The sequence below is a fragment of the Petaurus breviceps genome, unplaced genomic scaffold (assembly GCF_028583685.1).
Source record: "Petaurus breviceps papuanus isolate PSGF00001 unplaced genomic scaffold, PetGlider_PUasm1.0 126, whole genome shotgun sequence".
In the NCBI taxonomy this organism is placed as follows: Eukaryota; Metazoa; Chordata; class Mammalia; order Diprotodontia; family Petauridae; genus Petaurus; species Petaurus breviceps.
Window position 1 is genome coordinate 57,433,460 of NW_027185655.1, and position 16,902 is coordinate 57,450,361.

Here is a 16,902-nt window from a genome sequence, read left to right on the forward strand (position 1 = left end):
CTCTACAAAAGGCACCTTTCTCCATTTCTGTTCTATGTATCCCACAAAAAGGGCCAAATGAAATCTTAAAACGCTTTACTTCTTATAATAAATAGTACCACTAATAACTCCTAAACCATTATGTAGACATAGTGGTTCCCACAAGAATATCAGATGATTTTTTGACAAAAGTAGATTTCAGAGAAGCATTTGTAGAAGCAACTACAGTGTATCAGTGGGGAAAAGGCTCACAGAGTTGTTGAAATCTTTGTAATTTCCAGAATTCTTTAATATTTTAAAATTGATTTTAAACCAATGCCTATAATACTAATGTATAATAACTAAAAAGAGGGTAACAACTTCTATTCTTTTACTCATTCTTCTAGCAACTTCATAAATATTCAATGTCACTTCCCAATTCTTTTTTTCCCCCTTTTTGACCACCTCATGCTTGGTTTTAGATGATAAAAAAAAAACTATAACTATTGATGAGAGAAAAATTTAGTTCTATTTTCTTCTTGAATTTTACAGAGTTTTCAATTAAAGTTCTGATAAGCTTGTCAATTTAGACTTGAATGGGATCTCAAGGGCCATCATGTCTAGTTAGATTATCTAGTCTATGTACTAAGGTGCAGAGGAGTATCTAAGTGGAGAGAATGCCCATATCAACAAAGTAATAGACACTGCAAAGCTTGCAGTCAGTGACTTGGAGGATGTACCTTAAGGCCTCAATTAAAAAAGTGGAAAAAAAGGTAAAAATTTAGAAAAAGTGAAGTGAAGCCTAGGAGGGAACAAAGTTATGGAAGTCCTAACCACCACAAGACAAAAATAAAAACAGCCCTATAAACAGTAGAACAAATTTATAAAAGACTGAACCTCCATGGCTGATTTTTGAAGCTGACTTCCAGGGGGACAAACCAGAACCTTCCACAAGAAATCCCTTTATGCCACTTTCACTGCTACAGAATTCTGGCAGGACAAACATAGTACTGATTCACTTTATCAATGAATATGCTCTCAGGGTCACTCTCCTGGGAGAAAGGTGCATAAAGTAGACTTCTTCTTTTCTACCTGGTGAATCACTTATTTTCTTCAAAAGCCACGTCCTATATAAGACATTTTTTAACCTGATCCCTAGCTTCTTGTGATCCCCTCTAAATTATATTTATTTTTGCATGCATTTTGTATTTTCTTATATATGGTCATAGTTTCTACTTTGACATAATGTAAGCTACTTGAGGGCAAAGATGGTTCCATGTTTGTCTCTGGTGTTCCCAGAGTTTAGCACAAAATGCTTTGTACCTGATCAGTACTTAAATACTTGTTGACTAACTGACTGAAAAGAGGAGGGTTTTTTTGTTTACTATTTTCCTTCTTGTGTGCTTACTACCCAGGATTCAGGCTCAGCTACCAACAGCTTAATACATTTATATTCATCAGGCATGGAGCTCCCATTTGGGGACACCCAGGCTCCAGCTACTTCCCCACTGACATTTTAATAAGTCCCTAGAACTAGGAGAGTTCCGTGAGTGTAAAATGTCTATATGAAGTACTGAGTTCCATCCACTTTGGCCAATGGCATAGCCATTGCCTCTACACTGAGAAAGGTTTCAGAGGGCTGTGGAAGGCATTTCTGTGAATCCACACCTCACAGATGACTTTCTGATTTTTTTATCTGACATAACTGTATCTAGTGCTCTCAAGAAAAAAAAAATCACATCAGCGGATAATTTTTCAAGAAACTATCAGAAAAAGGATAATAATACTTGTCCAGGACAAAAAGAGGTTTCACAAAAACACGTGTAATTGACCAACATTTGAGCGTGCCTTGTTGTGGCGTAGAAGAGGCAACCTACCTTGCCTGGTGTATTCGTCCGCTTCTCTGTGAACCAGATCCTTTACTCTGTTCCCATAGAGCAGACGAGAGGAATCATGATCAAAAGCTTTCAGGGTTTCACTGGAACTGTAAGACTTCTGGGTAGGCACCCTGCACTCCTCATTGTCGGCTGAAGAATTTGTGTAACGTCGCTGTTCCTTTTCTCGCCTACTCTTTGTCAAGGAGCAATAAGGTCTACGTTCCTTTACATCCATACTTCATTCCTTCTGTGGGTTCATCAGTCCCACTTATCACAAACTCTCTTCAACATTCAATTGGCACTTGCCTCTAGAAGAAAAAAAAAACATATATCTCAATGTTTATATGTTTATATGTAGCCAGAATATTTTTATATTTTTTTCTTTTAATTTTCTATTAAGTTTGAAAGTAGTTAGAATATGCACAATAAATGAAGGCAAGAAATAATTCATTATATCTATCTAAATAAATCATTCTATCCATGTACCACATAGTTTAAATGTACACAATGTAGTAAGGATTGTTGTTGCTGATTTTCATTCAACCACACACACAAAAAAAGGCAAAAAATTAGATACACCTATTTAAGAGCTAATGCCCAATGCCCAGTTTGTTTGTCATATGAGGGCTGTTCTGGTATCTATATATCCATTATACTAACATTTATACTAATATAATTGCAAGTGACCTGGCGGGCAATGGAAAAATCTATGGTGGGTGCAAATAAGTTGCATTACATTACCAAGGATGTCATGGATCTGAGAAATAGGGAAACGAAAACAAAAACAAAACTGTACCATAGGAGAAGAGAGCTGGCCAAGCTCCCAGGGAAGTATGAGTGCAGGTCTCATTTCTCACACATACTGGCTGTATGACTTCAGGCTTAATCTTTTAGGGCTCTGCACAATTCTCTAAGATGGGGTCCTTAATCAATTTTTTAAAATATTCCAGACCTCTTTGGCAGTCTAATAAAGCCTTATGGATCAATTCTCACAATATTTTCAGTGCACAAAATAAGTAAGATTAAAAAGGAAATCAATTATACTGAAATGTAATATCAAGGGTTTTTTGTTTTGTTTTTTTAATTTCATGGTCCTTAGGTTAAGAAGCCCCACCCAAGATAATACATTAGAGGTAAGGAGTCAACCTCCATTGGTAAAGGGAGTTAATTCATCTTGGAGTTTCCTATCCCTATCTTTTTTATATATATCATTTTCTAAAATTTTTTTGGGTCTTTATTAATTTGTTCGTTTAAGTTTACAAGATTTAGTTCCATAGTTCTTTGAGTTTCAAATTTTCTTCCATTCCCTTCCTCCCTCCCCCCCCCCACCCCCCCATGGTGGTATACAATCAGGTACGGGATCTGCAGATATTTTCACATTAGACATTAGTCAGGTTATAAAGAAGGATTGTATCAGATGGAATGAACAATGGGAAAGAGGAAACAAAATCAAACAAGAAAAAGAAAGAGAGCAGGTAATTTGCTTCAATCTGCATTTAAACTCAGTTCTTTCTAGTTCTTTCTCTGAATGTAGACATCTCTCTCCATTATGAGTCTTTTGGAGTTGACTCTAGAGGATATGGACAAGTCACACAGTGAGAGAGAAATACAACAAAGAGACAACCCAAGTGGTTATGCTGTTATTCCCAAAATATTAAAGAGAACCATAGAAAGGCCTCCTCTTCTCCCCAATTTCCCTAGAATTACTCCTGTGCTCCTTCAGAGCTCAATTCAAACACAAAGTTTTCCCTGATCTCTCAAGTGTTCATTCCTCCCTCCCTAAAGTGATCTGTATTTACTTTATATATCCTAATATGTGTTCATATACCTCCTCTGATAAAGTGTGAGCTCCTTGAGGACAGGATTTATTTCATTTTTTCTTCATATCATCAGCACTGAAGTGCCTAACCTATAATGGGCACTCACTAAATCCTTATTAAGACCACAAATTCATTTAGTCAACTATACATTAAAATTTTTACCATTCCATGTCATCTTGGCACAGAAAAAGTAGGGGAAAATTAATAACAGCTTGTTTTCTTCTCTGGAGTTTTGTTTTCCTTTAGGGGGCTCAAATCCCCTACAATTCTTAATATTTCAATACAAAAAGATCTGTGTCTGATGGAACAGATACATAGCTTCTGTTAAGTGGAAAGAGAGTTGCATGTCTAAGGTGCTGTATCTTTTTCTTGTAGTTTTGTGAATCAAAAATTTTAGCTTAGGCTTAAATTTCACCAAGGAATCAGATCTAACTAAGGAATCATATCATATCATCCATAATGTGACCCCTGGTAAAAGTTTTTGAGGTCTCAGTAATGGGCATACTTCCTCTTTCAGCTTTAGACATGAACTCTGATGGATTTTGAGTTCCAAATTCTTTCCTTCTCTCCAGCCCCTCTCTTCCCATTGAGAAGGCATGCAACATGATATAAATTATATGTGTGAAATCAGGTAAGACATTTCTATATTAGCCATGTTGCAAAAAAGCAAGAAAAATAAAGTGAAAAAAATTATACTTCAATTTTACTCAGAGTTCATCTCACTGTAGGTGGACCTAATATGAGTTCTTCAGAATTGTCTTGGATCACTATTGCTCTGAGTAGTTAAGTCTGTCATAGTTGATCGTTCTTACCACATTGCTGTTACTTTGTATAAAAATCTTGTTCTGCTCACTTCATTCTGCATCAATTCATATAGGTCTTCCCAGGTCTTTCCAAAACCATCCCATTCGTAATTCCTTATAACATAATAGTACTCCATCACAATCATATACCACAGCTTGTTCAGCCATTCCCCAAGTGATGGGCATCCCTGCAATTTCCATTTCTCTGCTGCCACGAAAAAGAGTTGCTATAAATACTTTTTGTGCTAACTGGTTATTTTCTTTTTTCTTTGACCTCTTTAAGGATATAGACCTAATAACGGTAATACTGGGTCAAAGGGTATGCATTTTTATAGCCCTATGGGTACAGTTCCAAATTTTTCTCTAGAATGGTTGGACCAGGGGCGGCTAGGTGGTGCAGTGAGTAAAGTGCTGGCCCTGGAATCAGGAGGACCCGAGTTCGGTTCCAGCCTGAGACACTTAACACCCACACAAAATACTAGCTGTGTAACCTTGGGAAAATTACTTAACCCCAATTGCCCTCCAAAAGGCAAAAAAAAAAAGAATGGTTGGACCAGTTCATCAAATTACTGTCCCAATTTTCCCACCTCCCTCCCATCATTTGTCATTTTCCTTTTCTTTTATCTGAGAAGTATGAGGTGGTATCTAAGTTGTTTTAAGTAAGCATTGCCCTAATCAGTAGTGATTTAGAACATTTTTTTTATATGACTACAGATAGCTTTGGTTTCTTCTGAAAACTGCCTGTTCATATTCTTTTGACCATTTGTCAACAGGCCTCCCTAATTCTTGATCCCCAAGTGAAATAATTCTTAGATATGGTTTTGTTTAGCAACATCTATCTCCATTCACAAATATGCTCCCTTCCCCTTCTTCAAGAAACCTTTACGGTTTGTTTTCTCAACAAGAGAAGATGGCAGACAAACTTTTTTTCAGAGTGGAAGCTTTCGTGCTAAATGAGGTAATATCTGTAAAGTACTTAGCACAGGGCCTATAGGTGCTTAATAAATCCGTATCTCTATCCTTCCTAATTGTATCCTCACATTCTAATACTCTGTCTCTGCATCTATGTTACCTCTGCATATCATCCTGTGGGCACTCTTTTGGGGATCTGAACTGTGCCAGTCAGCAGTGAAATGACTAGAATGGGGCCACTGGAGATTTTTCCTGGGGACCGGAATTTATAGGGTTCTGACAGTATTTCTACTCCTTCAGCAAGTAGAAATAAATGAGTTTACCACACAGGAAAAATCATCTGTTAAAACAGGAAGCTGACTCACCCCAGGTGAGCTGCTTCTCAGTCTAGTTAGCCCTCACACACACACACACACACACACACACACACACACACACGCACACACAAACACATGCACTAAATGTCCTGGTTCCCTCTCCAGAGGTCCAAGGTATCTCCCCAAGGTCTCAAACTTTCCCAACTGAATCTGGTTTTTAAAACTGATGTAATAATGTATTTCTCTGCTTTTTTGAAAAGGCTAATGACCATGGACATATCTATCTATTTATCTATCTATCTATCTATCTGTATGCATGTATATATATATATGTGTGTGTGTATACATATATACATACACATGTATGCATGTATATATATATAAAACTGCATATATTGTCAGACTTGGTTTAGGTATTCAGTCGATTTGCTGATCTGATTTTGCTTTTTAAAAAAAAAACCTTTCTTCTTTCCTTCCTTCCTTTCTTTTTTCTTTTTCATTCTTTCTCTTCCTTCTTTTCTCCAAAGACTTTGACTTCCCACCTTGCCCAGGCTGAAAGTACAGAGGTTACTCACAGGCCAATCTTATTAGTATGAAATATTATTTGTATGAAAACACTAACCTTCATTTATGATTGTGGCAGGTTCACTCCTCCCTAGGCAACCTGGTGGGCCCCAGCTCCCAAAGGGTCATAAGACCATTGCTATTTGTGTAGACACTCAATTGGTACAGGTTATAGTAGATCAAAACTCTTGTCCTCAAGACATCTGTTAGTCTCCAGTTCCTTGGCAGGGAGGAATTTAGGTCTGTACCACCACACTTGGCTTTCTAAATTCTTTCTTACAAGAAAAAGTTGTGTGCATAAGATAGGGGAAATGATATATTTGGAAATGAAGGTGATGAAAATATTTCAACAAAATTTTTTCAAGAGTTTGAGAGTAACTTTAATGTTGCTGTCCAATGCTACATTTTTATGGTGTTTGATCTGGGTACTGGAACTGCTAGTTGTTTTTTTTTTTTTTGCCTTTTGGAGGGCAGTTGGGGTTAAGTAACTTGCCCAAGGTTACATGGCTAGTTGTGTGTGCGTGTGTGTGTGGGTGTGGGTGTGGGTGTTAAGTGTCTGAGACCGGAACCAAACCCAGGTACTCCTGATTCCGGGGCTGGAACTTTACTCACTGCTCCGCCTAGCTGCCCCTTGGAACTGCTAGTTTTAAGCTTGCTATTTAAACATGGCAATAGTCAAGGCTGGGGTTGGGGTAGGACAGTTTGGCACTATGACCCAGCATTCATCAGCCATTACAATACCAGTCACACAGACTGAGGAAGCCTGCTACTACTCCCCCATTCTCATCCTCCCCACACTTCTTCAATTCAGGCTTTTCCTAGAGGCAACCCCAACTCTCTGTGGTTCTAGCCCCAAACCACCTACAACCTCATGCACTAACTTACAATTTCAAATTCTGCATTACTGACATGCACACTCTCTGCCTCAGACCACAAGTCTCCGGTACCAGGCCACTAACACTCCATTTCTAGAAGGTGGCCTACTGAATCTGCCAAGAGTTCTAAGGGACATGAATGCATGCATGAGAACTGGTGCCACCCTTAACACTTCTCCTTCACTGGCATTTGCAGATCTAAGGCAATAAGTACATCTTTAAAAAAAAGATTCAACAGTTTACAAAAGGTCTAAGGTATATGGTGTTCATTTTAGGGCCAATTAAAATTTTATATCCATGCAAATCCCATGAAAAGTTACCCCAGCTTTGCAATAACTATAAACAGCCTTTACCGTTAAATCCTCACCATTCTACAGACTGGTCACTGACATCATCAGACAGTCAACAACCATTTATTTAACAGTTACTATGGGCACAGGGCTGGGGATAAAATAAAGGCAAAGGGAAGACAGTACTCTCAAGGAGCTCACATCCCTTTTTAGTACCGTTCCTTCCTATACAAGTGACTGCCCTCTGCCATGTTTTTTTTTTTTCCTAATATATTTCCCCAGAATCAACTACTGATTTGAGGTGGGGGCATGCCTGATTGACCTGCAGGATTTTCCTGTCTTCATTCTCTATCACTTTCCTTATTTTACTACACATGTCTTTGAATGTTCCATTCTCAACCCTCTTCTCTTTTTCAATAGTTTGGATGTGTGTGTGAATCTGGATTTCTTTTCTATTTACATAATTCAGTAATCTCCTCTGAGCAAATTATTTCCCAATCTACTTTGCCACCTGGTCTTCTTTGCTGAATCTGGGTCTTTATCTCTGTCACTTTTATTCAAATGTCTTGCCTCCATCTAAAAATAGAATAGTTCAATTTTCTTCTCAATCACATATCTATACCACTCTTTCCCATATTTCCAAACATGCATTCAAGGAGCTGTCTCTAATTTCCTCCTTCCTCTCTCACTCACATCCGTCTCTTTTCCTCATCATTTTACCAAATCCCATTTCTTTCCTGTTGCAACCTATTGATAGAAAAATAATTCTGGTAAAAATCATTTTAGGGTTCCAAGGTCCACTTCTTGTACAGACCTTCACACCACCTCATATAAAATGCACCCCCCACCCACAAAGTATGTTTGCTCAGTCATTTTTGGTTGCGTCCCTTTTGGGTTTTATTGGCCAAGATGCAGGAGTGGTTTGCTGTTTTCTTCTCCAGCTCATTTTACACGTGAGGAAACTGAGGCAGAGTTAAATGACTTGCCAAGGGTCACACAGCTAATAAGTATCTGGGGCTAGATTTGAACTCAGGAAGAGGAGTCTTTCTGACTCCAGGCCTGGCATTCTATCCACTGTGCTACCTAGCACCCTGCAATGTATATTGTCTACCAATAAAAAAATTAATTAATTTTAAAAGAGGATTATCTTATCACTTGAATTTATATTTTTGCTATTGAATTTCACCAGGTATGAGCAATACTTGCTGATACCTCATCTGGATTATTGAACCCCTCTTCAATTCATTCTAATAGCCTTCCTGCTTCTCTAGTCACCCCCTAATCATTACTGTCAACCTTTTTTTTTAACTTTTCTTAACACCTGGTCTTTTTTCAAAATTCTTCCAATAGTTTTTCTAGATGCCTCCATTTTTTCCCCCATTCTTTGGCTGTCCTGTCACATTAAAATAGTTTTGAACCTCCACCATTGTCTTCAAATGTAATGGGTACAGTGACTGCCTTTGTATTGGATAATTAAAATGACAATTCACAGACATAGGAGCTTACTACCAAACCATTCTTTCACTCTTTTTGTTCAAACTTGTTCACATTTGCTTGGTTCAAACAAAGGTTGCTTCTGACTTATTTATCCATTAGAGTTTTATAAACATATTTGATTTCAAGCAAACTAATTAACCAACAGTCTTAAGCTCTCCGGAAGAAAAGAGATACATAAATCTAATAAATGATCCTCAAGGAGTATTTAATTGACAAATCAAATGCAAGTCAAAGCTGAAAAGTGATAGATGTGGGGTTTGAAGTGCTGTTTTTTTTTAAATTCTTATTTCTTGGGCTAACTAATGTGGATTTTAAAATAATGTGCATTGCATTTTACACACACACACACACACACACACACTTAATTGGTATTCCTACATTTTAAAATTCAACACTTTAGGAAGATGGGAGGATTTTTTTTTCCAGTTTATATTTTTGAGTTTTCTAATGGAAACATTGGACACACACTAGGGATGGAAATTTCTCAGACAACATTTTAATACTGTGGCTTACTTTGTTTCAACCAATGAATATAAAAGGTTTTCTTCCTATTACATAGTTTTACAATCTGGAAAATGAAATAAACACTTCTATAACATGATAATGTAAAATTATATTATCATAATTAAAGGTTTCAATTTCTACTCTTTTTGTTTTTTTTAAACATGACTTATAAAGAAATGCAAATTGAGCTTCTAAGAAATGAGTAGTGAAATAAGGATTCCTGTGTTAGTAGAAAATCCTGTGTTAGTGCAAATTGTAAAGGTCTTTGTCACCAAACACCTGAGGTTTTCATTATTCTTGAAAGCTATCCAAAGTGCCATGAGAAATCGAAAACACTGTTCTACCATCAAAGACAAAAACAATTTGATCTTAAAGAAAAGTCTTCAAGGATTTGCAGCTCTTCTTCATAATAATAAAAAGTCCTTTGCATCAGGAATTTCATTATTACACAGAGTTCAAACTCTTCAAAGATTTAATCTACACTATAATGTTTGCAAGTAGCGATATGCTTCTCAGACAAGTCAATGAATTCAATACAACTTCAAAAGGCAGTTTTCTGGGTTATCTACTGTAGCTCCACTCTAAGAATGAGAAGGTTGGAAAATGCAGACTGTTTAAGTAAATTGATGAAGCATTTTGATGATGATGACACTGTCGTAAGCAAGGATAGGGAAAATTCTGTTCATATTGTACATAAAGCAATGAAGGAAAGCCATTTTAGCAATCTGACACTATCTAGTTGCCTAGTTAATTTGGCCAATTCCTGGTAAACAGTTATACCCATCACAAACAGATGTAGCACAGAAGAACTCAAAACATACTGCCATACTTGCTTTTTCTCAGAATACAAATACTGTTTAATGTTATAATTTATGTTTTGTGACAAAAGCAAAAAATTTCATTATTTTCCAAGGTTTCTTGCGAAGAATTTGTAAGTGGTTTTGCTGTTTGAGCTTTCTCTGACAGCTCAACAGCACAAAGCTTTGCACGACTGCTACATCCAGTCAGCCATTCATTCTAAAATGTTTATTAGGCTTCTTTGTACAAGGTACCTTGCTGAGGATATGAAAAACGCACCTTTGCTGACCTCATAAGACTCTGGACTAGTCAAATGAAACTGCTCACAAAATTTCAGAACCATTTGTTTTATGTGCCCCCTTTTTAAAGAAGAAAGATTTTTTTTTCCCCTCAAGGAAACTACGAGTACCTAACACTCAAGTTATACATAATCCATTATATAAAACTGATAATCTTCATAATCCCAGATAGTTAGGTAAGGCAGGAGTATGGTTCAGTCATATTATAATATGGAAATTTCATCCTTTATAACCTCCTCTTTCCCTAATTTCAGTTCTAAATAAGTTGTCCTAAAAGTGAAATTTTGGAAACATGATCTATCCCTAAATCAAGAGACTGTCTTTAAGCCTTTTCTAATGACTACATTTACTCAGAAGCTATTTAATAAATACAATAAAATGACTAAGATATGAAAATCAAAAAAATGAATTTTTAAAGTCTATTTCTGAAGTAATTTTAAAAAGCCCGCTAGTCAAATTTCCTAATTGTTTTCATTCCTCTTTATCTCCTGCAACACGAGTCCTACAACCATGTGGGAATTACTTGAATGCTCTCATGAACAGATTGTCCTTTGGCTTTTTACTGTAGGCTGAAAAAGCTTACACAAAATAATAAACATGATACAGAAAAATAGTGTAGTTTATCTGACACATAAATCAGATGAAAGATTTAAGTTGAGATAATGTTCCTTGTAAACAATATTATAGAAACTTTTGACTTTAGTTACTAGCAATTTATGTCTTGTTTTATAGACCAATATTTATGATTTATTACCATTTAGCTTAATTAACAGAACATACATATTTTCTATCCTAAAATCTATTTCTAAGTGTTTTCTTTAATGAAGAGGAATTTTAATGTCAATTGAACACAAGAGGAAATCAAAGGCCATTACTGGTTTAAGACAAATTTTGGTGCAGAGGAAAAAAATTTACAAATCAAGGATGGAATATGGTAGAGTGTAAAAGTGAAATGTAGTTATGGGATTTTTTAAATTATGGGACAACTTTATGACTAAAATGGGTAAATTTTGAGCTTCCCATTAAAGAACACAAGGAAAAATATATCTGGTTTGCTTATAGGAAAAAGATTAAGGTATAGAATAAAAAGTATAGGGCACAAGAAGGAAACAGTGAGCTGAAAATATAAAAGCTAAAATTAATGCTTACTTGGAAAGGTGTGGGTAAGGAGAAAAATAAGCATAACAAGGTCAAATGGAAGTTGAGGAGGTCAAAGCAAATTATGACACATTCTGCAAATATAAAAAAATTTTAAGATCAATAATAAATTAAAGGAATGATAAAATACAGTGATGATACCAAAATGCTTTTACTAAGAATAGCAAATATGTAAATTAGGATAATAAAGATATGAATAACATGTTAAATTGGATATTGGCATTAAATGGAAAAGAGGAAATTTTAAGATTGGAAAACAAATTTAAGATTGGAGAACAAATTAGTAAGAGTAAAAGAAAAAATATTGAAATTCTTACTTTATCTGAGATATTTATTTTGAAAAGATTTCTCTTTAGAAGAAAAAAAGGAAATCTAACACCTTTTTAAAGAAAAGTATGATGAGGTTAATCTGTTAGTAATAAAAATATTCAAATGAAAGCCAAATGTGCAGAGAAAAGAACCACGTGCCATATGAAGGCTTTTCTAACATGAGAAACTCACCTGTTTCCCACTCTAGATAATTAATCAAAATGAAGATATAACAGAGAGAGTACACTTCTTTTTAAAAATATAATAATCTAGTCTTTGGGTTTCAAAAGCATGAATAACTGCAGTGAAGTGCACAGTGTAGAGAGAAGGTCATCATCTCCATCCTAAGAATAGATGAGAAAAGGCACTCGAGAATTCAAAAGCAGCTGAGCCGAAGGGAGTGTTCCTTGACTGCAGACCTTTAGGGCAAAGTGTAAATAAGACCCATCAATTCATCTGCCTGCCAGGATCCCATAATATCCATCTGATCTATTTATGCATTTCCATGATGGCTTTAAAAGCAGTAATCTAGAATGAGCTTTTATCTCTTCATTCATCTGTACCTCAAATGAACAAGTCCCTAGAATATTCTAGTATTCATGATATCAGGTTCAGATTGGAAAAAAGTTAGAATCACATGTCACATATGAAGTTGATAGAAAGCGGTGATAGAAATGATGAACAATACATTCCTACCCCTCCAAAAGGATGTGTGTGTGTGATAAAAGAAGAAAACAATACAATTCACAAGAACAAATATTCTGCTGGCATTAAATTTCTGACTAGGATTATTCATACTTCTATGGAACAAGTAAAAAAAAAAATGAACGAGCCTTTTATTAAGTGATGGGGAAAGGGCCGTGCTAGATTTAGGGGGTGGCAAACTCATCCTCATTAACAAACACAATAATAATCCCAATAATTCACATTGATATAGCATTAAGATTTACAAAGTATTTCTTTCCTCTGTGAGGTATGAAGGGCAAATATTGGCATTTCCATTTTGCAGAGTAGAAAAATGAGGCCCAGAGAGGTTGGGGATTACTCATAGTCAACCAATAACTCTTGTGTGAGCTAGAATAGTCATTCATTCAGTTATTTACTCATTTATTCAACATGTTCCTAAGTGTCTCCTATACAATAGGAAGTGTGGTAGGTGCTAGTAATTCAAAGTCAAAAACCAAACAAACCCTGCCCTCAAGGAGCTTACATTCTACTGGGGGAAGTAACATATACATAGAGAAATAAATGTAACACATGTAGAAAGCAAATAGAGGTAGAAAAGGGCTCCTGAAGGAGGTGACATGAATTAAGCCTTGTGTGAGACTAAAGATTCTAAATCATGAAGGTGGAGAGAAAATGCATTTAGGCATATGGTACATAACCCACGAAAAGGATTGGCTGGGGGAGGAAGATTTTTGTCTATGGGGAGTAACAAGTAGGTCACTTTTGCTGAAACAGCGTATTTGAGGAGAATATATGAAATGAGCCTGGAAAAATAGTTTGTAATAAGAAGATCGAGGATTTTAACTGCCAAGAGGTAGGAAAAAATAAAAATACTAGTCTCCTGCTAAAGGACCTATATGACCAGAGAAGCCTGGTGTGTTTGTTTGCACCCATGACAGGGTGTGAAGTCAAGGGAGTTGTGTAAAAAAAAAGGGAAGAACTACCTATTCAGTGGAATTAGAAGAAAAATAAAACCTGTTCCCATTCCATCTCTCCCATACCCCTTCTTCCTGTCTCTGTCTCTATCTCCCTCTCCCTCCTTCCCTTTCTGCTCCTGTCTATCTATTTGTGTGCCTCTTTTCTTCCTCTCTCCCTATTGTTGGAGCCTTAGATACACACACATGCAAGTGCGCGCACACACATACACATGTGACATTTATTAGCTGTATGACCCTGGATAAGTCATATGACCCTCTTTGCCTCTGTTGGCTCTGTAAAATGAGTTGGAGAAGGAAATGGCTCACTGCTCTGTGGACTTAGATTTAATGAAAAGAATATGAACGAGTAAGAAGCTCTAGACCCCTCTCTGCTACTTACTAGCTAATCTTGGTCAGGCCAAAGTCACTTATTTCTGTGAGACTGTGGTTGCTGTTCAGTGGTTTCAGTCATATCTGACTCTTTGTGACCCCATTTGGGATTTTCTTGGCAAAGATACTGGAGTGGTCTTCCAATTCTTTGGCCAGCTCATTTTGCAGATGAGGAAACTGAGGCAAACGGCATCAAGTGACTTGGCCAAGGTCACACAGCTTATATGTGTCTGATACTGGATTTAAATTTATGAAGATGACTTTTCCTGACTCTAAACCCAGTGCTCTATCCACCCTGCCAACTAGCTGCTCAGAGGCCCATTTTACTTATCTGTTAAATGAATGGATTAGAAAACGTGATTTGAAAGCTTCTTTCTAGCTTTATAATCCTCTGATTCTTTGGGGTTTGGAGTAAGGCAGGACGTGACTTGCAGAAGCCAAGGGAGGGTCCAGCAGATGTCAGGACCACTTTAGAAAGTCAGACTGATTCAAGGGCTTCTTTGGGGTTTCAGAGTCATTCTTGGCCAGGCCTGTGAGCCTATAGGCCTGCTTTTCGAATTGAACTATTTAGGAATCAAAGTTTCTAACCAACATAGTAATGGTCAACTTACTGCATCTCTAACCAGAGAAGTTGTGACATGCATCAAACATGTTGATCTTATAAACCTAGGCTCCTTGCAGGCCCTCTCTGAAGTTAGATAAAAGGGCTTTCTTCTCCCCTCTGGGCCCAGAAGATATTTTGCTATAACTTCTTAAGCACCAAAGGGAGAAGAACTCGTTACACTTCCCGGTTTGACCAGAGGCAAGGATACTCCAGCAATCAGAAGCAGCAGAACTAGATTATCTGATTGGGAGAAAAAAAAGGGATGCTGAAGTTCAAGGCCAGAAACTGGTAATTGGGAGGAATGCCCCAGCCCTGATCCAGCAGCCACCTCCATGCCCTGGACCATTTTTCAAAGCTGCAAAGACTGAACTGTAGTTTAGGGTTTAAGGAGAACATATCTATTTCCTAGGACTTAGCATAGCACCTGGCTCATAAGAAGCATTTAATAAATGTTTGTTGACCATTTGCTAACTCTACATATATAATTCACTGCCAAATCTCGTCCTTTTAACCTTAACAACCTCTCCTGTTTATGCCATTTTTTCTCCTCTCATAAAGTCACAACCCCAGCCCGGGCCCTCATTCCTTTTTGCCAATACAACTATATTAACAAATGATCTCCTTCTCTCAAGTCTTTTCCCATTCCAAACCATCCTCCATTGCTGCCAAGCTGATTTTTAGAGTATAGGTACCTACAAGATCAAGTATAAACTCTTCTGTTTCTTTATCACCTTGGCTATTCTTATTTTTCCAGCTTTTTTCTACCTCCCTTCCTCCCTCTCTTTGCACTCTATGATCCAGCCACAGTGGCTTCCTTGCCTCAAACACCACATTTCTCCTCTCTTTTCTGTGATTTTTGCCCTGGCTATCCCCTATGCTCTGCTCTCTTACCTCCTTTCCTTAAGTTTCTCTTGCTTCCTTTGAGACTCACCTCAAATCCCAGCTTCTCTAAAAGCCCTTTCCTGGTTCCCCCACCCCAGCTACAAATGCTTTCCCATTCCATGTTGCCTTCCCATTTGGGCCTTCTCCAGCTGCCCTTATCTATGTCTTGCTACTGGACCCACGTGGCTCCAGAGGAAAGAGTGAGGCTGGTGACTTTGCACAGCTCTGTCCCACTTAAATGCAATTCACTTCCAAGTCATGGCATCACCTTCCTGCTATCCTGGTCCTTTTCAAGAACAAAGAACAAAGAAGAACAACCGTCCCCACTGTCCATATTTTGTAGGTACCTAGATACTTACACACTTTCTCCCCGGTAATCTTGTATGTCCCTTGAGAGCAGGGACTGGGTGGTCTCTGTTTTTGTTTTTTTGCCTTTGTTGTATCACTACTGATTAACATAGAGTCTGGTTCATAGTCAATGCTTAATAAACATTTGTTAACTGACAAAAATGAGGGAACTGTTCCTTACTCCCCCTCATCACACACCTTCAGAGAAATGTCACCTTTTGATTTTTCATCCAACCCCTTCTCTCTAGTCAGACAGCAACCACCTTAGTTCAGGCCCTATTGACTCAGGCTGAAATGACTGAAATGGCCTCCTAACTGGTCACCCCTTTCTCAACTGTCTCCCCACTCTCATTCATGCTCTAAAAAGTGGCCAAAGTGATTTTCCTTCAATTCAGATGATGGCGTCCTATCTACTTAATAAATTTCTGTATAGTACCCTATTACCTCTAAGATACAATATAAATTGGGGGGGGGGTTGGCTGGGCTTGGAGTTAGGAAGACCAGAGTTCGAATGTACCTTCAGACATTAATTAGATTGCTGTGAGCCAGGTCAAGTAATTTAAGTATCCTCAAGTTCCCTCAACTATAAAACGGTGATAGTAATATCTACATCCTGGAGTTGTTGTAAGGATTATCTGAGATATTTGAAAAGTACTTAGTACATAGTCAGTACATAATAAATGCTAATTTCCTTCCTTCCTTCACATCCTGCCCCACAACTATTTTTCCAGCCTCATTATCTATTTATTATTCCCCCCTAACACTCGGGGACCAGGCCAAGTTGACTTCCTCTTTATTCCTTACACAGAGCACTGAGTCTCCTTGCCTTTGAGCTGGCCATCTCCCTCCATGTCTGAATGAACTCCTTCCTTACCTCCATATTGTAGAACCAGTCCAGCACCATCTTCCACATGAAGTCTTTCCTGAGAGCCTCCAAGCTCTAGTTCCTTCCACCCCAAACTACCTTGTAGTTACCTACTTTGTTTTTATATTATTTATAATTATTCTGCATGTACAGACACACACACACACACACACACACACACACACACAC

The 16,902-nt window shown here is 37.4% G+C and overlaps 1 protein-coding gene across 1 annotated transcript in view; it reads right to left on the bottom strand.

Annotated features, from left to right (window-relative positions):
• The window catches only part of TENM3 (teneurin transmembrane protein 3), a 3,497,142-nt gene that overhangs the window by 620,578 nt on the left and 2,859,662 nt on the right, over nucleotides 1-16,902 (bottom strand). Inside the window, exon 11 of the mRNA XM_069096576.1 lies at nucleotides 1,836-2,143. Within this exon, the coding sequence (XP_068952677.1) occupies nucleotides 1,836-2,070 (235 nt within the window). The 5' untranslated portion in view covers nucleotides 2,071-2,143. The remainder of the gene's footprint in view (nucleotides 1-1,835; nucleotides 2,144-16,902) is intronic.